The sequence below is a fragment of the Austrofundulus limnaeus genome, unplaced genomic scaffold (assembly GCF_001266775.1).
Source record: "Austrofundulus limnaeus strain Quisiro unplaced genomic scaffold, Austrofundulus_limnaeus-1.0 Scaffold65, whole genome shotgun sequence".
In the NCBI taxonomy this organism is placed as follows: domain Eukaryota; kingdom Metazoa; phylum Chordata; class Actinopteri; order Cyprinodontiformes; family Rivulidae; genus Austrofundulus; species Austrofundulus limnaeus.
In genome coordinates this window covers 878,201-882,537 of record NW_013952467.1, presented here as the reverse complement: position 1 = coordinate 882,537, position 4,337 = coordinate 878,201, and the positions used below count along the sequence as shown (strand labels likewise).

Genomic DNA, 4,337 nt, shown 5'->3' with positions numbered 1-4,337 from the left:
GTGGCTGGGGAGAGGGAGGTCTGGGCCTCCCTTCTGAAGCTGCTGCCCCCGCGACCCGACCCCGGATAGGCGGAAGAAAATGGATGGATGGATGGATGATGAATCCCCTGAAGTCCCTAGATGCCTGCATAACCTGGTCACATGACCATTTTAAATCACTCAAGTGGGAAAGATTTGCTGTCTATAAAAATCTGTTCGAAGTTGTGTCAACAGTACGGACTTCAGGCTACATGGTCCTCATTCACCCCAGTGACAATTCAGGACATCACAGAACTGTTGGGTCGAATGAAAATGTCCTCTAGCCCCCTTGATGTCCTGCCCTCTTCTCTTTTTAAAGATATTTTTAACTGTATTGGCCCAAGTGTTGTAAAACTGATAAATTACTCCCTTGATTCTGGTTCTGTACCCCACTGCTTCAAAACAGCTGTTGTCTGTCCTCGGTTAAAAAAGCCTAATTTAGACTCTTCTCTGCCCGAAAGCTACAGACCGATCTCCAAACTATCATTTTTATCAAAAATCCTGGAGAAGATGGTAGCTGAACAATTGATTTGCTGTTTGGAGGAAAATGACATTATGGACACTTTTCAGTCTGGATTTCGCTAATTGCACTCTACAGAAACAGCTTTATTAAAGGTTTCAAGTGACTTGTTGATGGCAGCTGACTCTGGAAACTACACTGTACTGGTTTTATTGGACTTAACTTCAGCGTTTGACACTGTGGATCACTCTGTTCTTATCTACAGACTGAGAGATCATTTTGGTATTTCTGGCTCTGTGTTAAACTGGTTCATCTCTTATTTATCTGAACAGTCTTTTACTGTTTTTATGAATCAGGTTTACTCTGATGTTGCACCGCTGTCTTGTGGGGTACCCCAAGGTTCAGTTTTGGGTCCAATCCTCTTTTTATTGTACCTGTATCCTTTAGGAGTTATTTTAAAAAGTTACAGTAATGTGTCATACCATCTGTATGCTGATGACATACAGTTGTACTGTTCCTTTCGACCCTCTGAGTTCTTCAAACTATCTGAACTCAGTAACTGTCTGTCAGAAGTCAAAATATGGCTGAACAACAACTACCTGCAGTTAAATGYAAACAAGACTGAAACTCTTATTATYGCCCCTGATGATAAAATCCCTGTAATCAGGCAGCACCTTGCTTTTTTAACTCCTTCAGTGAAAAATAGTCTCAGAAATCTGGGTGTTGTCTTTGATAGTTCTACGTCTTTTGACAGCCATTGTAAAATTTTAGTTCGTAACTGTTTTTATCATTTAAGGAACATTTCAAAGCTGAGATCTTTTGTGTCACAGAAGGAACTAGAGATGGTTGTTCACGCTTTTATTTCTTCTCGTTTAGATTACTGAAACAGTCTTTTTACATGTCTAAACAAATCCTCCTTGACTCGGCTTCAGTCTGTGCAGAACGCTGCAGCGAGGTTAACAAAGACCTACAGGAGAGCCCACATTACACCTGTTTTAGCCTCTCTGCACTGGCTCCCTGTGCATTTGAGGATTCATTTTAAAATTTTAGTTTTAACTTTCAGAGCACTTCATGGTCAGGCCCCCAAATACATCCTGGACCTTCTGAAGCCTCTCTGTCCATCCAGGACTTTGAGGTCTTCTAATCAAATGCTGCTGGTGGTCCCTCGAACCCATTATAAAACCCGTGGAGACAAAGCTTTTCAGGTGGTGGCCCCAAAGCTCTGGAACGCTCTCCYTCTGTCCCTTCGCTGCTCAGATTCTACTGACTCTTTTAAGAAACATCTGAAGACATTTTTATTCAGACAGGCTTTTAGTTAAGTGCTTTTTATTGTGTTTTAATTGTTGTTTTTATATCTGTGATCTGTTTTATTGTTTTTTAATTATTTTTTGCTTTCTGTGAAGCACTTTGTGATGTTTGTGTCTGTGAAAGGTGCTATAGAAATAAAGTTTACTTACTTACTTACTTGCTATACAACAACTTTTAAACTGTGATAGACCAAGTAAAACCGGAGTTATGATAAATAAATTACAGAACTTTAAAGAAAAAGGTTTGTCATATTTGAAGCGGAGAGGATCATCGACCAGGACTGACCAGGGAAATCTCCTGTCAGTCTGCCTAGCAGCATTAATCCTATTAATAGTCAAGTGCCAAAAAATTTAAGTTTTTCTGAGGGTTAATTGCACATAGTACAATTTTGCCCAACCCTATGCCTGACAGACATTTGGCACTAATTTTTAGCTGAAATGTTTCTCAGCATTTGACAGTCTTGTTGTTGCCTCTTAGATGGCTAAAAAGTACCACCCTGACTCCAACAAAGACGACCCACAAGCTAAGGAAAAGTTTGCTCAGCTGGCTGAAGCTTATGAGGTTTGTTTTCTGTCTTCATCAAAGCTCTAATGCACACAGATCTTGCATTTTTTAATTTATATATAGTAAAATTGTTTATTTTTGCATTTTGCTTCTTTCAGGTTCTCAGTGATGAAACAAAGAGGAAGCAGTATGACACGTACGGCTCAGCGGACTTTGGTGCTGGTCAGGCAAAAGGAGGGCAGCACTACTGGGATGGACACGCCAGCAGCGTGGACCCAGAGGAGCTTTTCCGTAAAATATTTGGAGAATTCTCAGGAGGGCGAGGCTTTGGAGACTACAACAAAATATTTGAGCAGCCACAGGAGGTACGTAAGATGTATCTAACATTAAAAGTAAAGCCAGACAATACCTTTTTAAAGCAGGGGTAGACATAACCATTGTTTAGGTTGTCCGAGACAACCTATTTTCATTTCGGACAACCAGATCCTGTCTCCTGGTTGTCCGGTGGACAACCAAGAAAAAAAGACCTTGAATAAAGTTCTCTACCGCGGGTGTCCATCATTTGTAAAAATGAAAGGGAGAAAAAAACTTGATAAAGCCGAACAGAACACTAAAGTGTAACTTTTAATAAGGTCACGTACACAGTATACTCCTATTTAGGTGAAAATGTTTGACCTATGAGCAGAAAGAAGTTTATGAATATTGTGGAACCTCTAGATTTTATTAGCAACATTTTTGCTGCTTTACTCCCTGAGCCTTAAATAATCTATTTCAAAGAAGAGAATGAGGAAGTTTTATTCACGCAGATCCTGTCAACCTGGCTGATTGAGAACAGTTGTATATAATAAACTTTGTCTACAGAACAATTTATTGGTTAAATTACATTTTTCTTGAGATTCTTTTGGACAACCAAAATGTTTTGCGGACAACCAGGTATCCTTATGTCTACACCTGCTTTTTGTTAGTTTTTTTTTACTTAAGAGCTCAGCTGTTGTTGTTTGAATGATTATTCTCTGGTCTTTTCTGTGTTTTTGCAGTACATCATGGATCTGACGTTCACACAGGCAGCAAAGGGAGTCAACAAAGAGATTTCGCTAAATGTAGAGTCATCGTGCCAAAACTGCGACGGTAAAGGCCACGAGCCAGGCACTAAGGTCCAGCACTGCAACCACTGCAACGGTTCTGGCATGGTAAGAGCCCAAACATATATTTTTCAAAGTGTGTTTTGTTTTGTAGTTCTAAACATGCATTCTCCCACTTCTAAGGAAACAATAAATACAGGTCCGTTTGTGATGCGCTCCACTTGTCGTCGCTGCGGTGGCAAAGGAACAATCATCTCTAACCCCTGTCAGACTTGCAGGGGTACTGGACAAACCAAGCAGAGGAAGACTGTGATGGTTCCTGTGCCTGCAGGTCAGTCATACTGTGTTCAGCTTTCTTTCCAAACTATTTAAAAAAATTTTTTTCCTCTGAATATGTAAGGTTTACTAGTATTTATGCCATCTGGAAGTTTGTATTGAAGCATGATCTTAAACTTTAACAAAATACTGTACACAAGTTTTAGGTATAAATGTACAATAAACATGTTTTAGATTTTGAAAAAAGGTAGTTCCTGGTTTTTTTTTTTCTAAAACATTTTTATAATTGCACTGCAGCTGTCCATTTACAAGTTATCTTAATAAAGTAGTTAAGTCTTGCTGGAGTTTGTAAACATGTAAAAAACTGATTTGTTACATCTCTCCTCTTTTCTTGAGCAAGTTTAGATTTTGGTTCCTTTATTGATTTTGAATTTTACTTATTTACCAAAAACTGTTTCTAACTCCAAACATTCTGTAGTTACGTGAACCTTGGAAGTAGATTTGATACGCAAATGTAATCTCTTCATCAACCATCTATTGCTTTAATGAAATTAATCTTAAGGATTAGTTTGATTTGATTTTGATTTATTGATTCAACAGGAAAAGATTACTAAAAATCAAGCCTGACTCGGCATAATTGCTGTTTTACAGCAGGTTCCTGTTCTGCAGCACAGAAAACACTCAGAAAT

At 38.9% G+C, this 4,337-nt stretch overlaps 1 protein-coding gene across 1 annotated transcript in view; it reads left to right on the top strand.

The window, feature by feature from the left end:
• dnaja3a (DnaJ heat shock protein family (Hsp40) member A3a) overlaps window positions 1-4,337 on the top strand; it is a 10,596-nt gene that overhangs the window by 2,071 nt on the left and 4,188 nt on the right. The window contains exons 3-6 of the mRNA XM_014010084.1: window positions 2,264-2,347; window positions 2,449-2,655; window positions 3,328-3,480; window positions 3,556-3,703. Coding sequence (XP_013865538.1) covers window positions 2,264-2,347; window positions 2,449-2,655; window positions 3,328-3,480; window positions 3,556-3,703 — 592 coding nt within the window. The remainder of the gene's footprint in view (window positions 1-2,263; window positions 2,348-2,448; window positions 2,656-3,327; window positions 3,481-3,555; window positions 3,704-4,337) is intronic.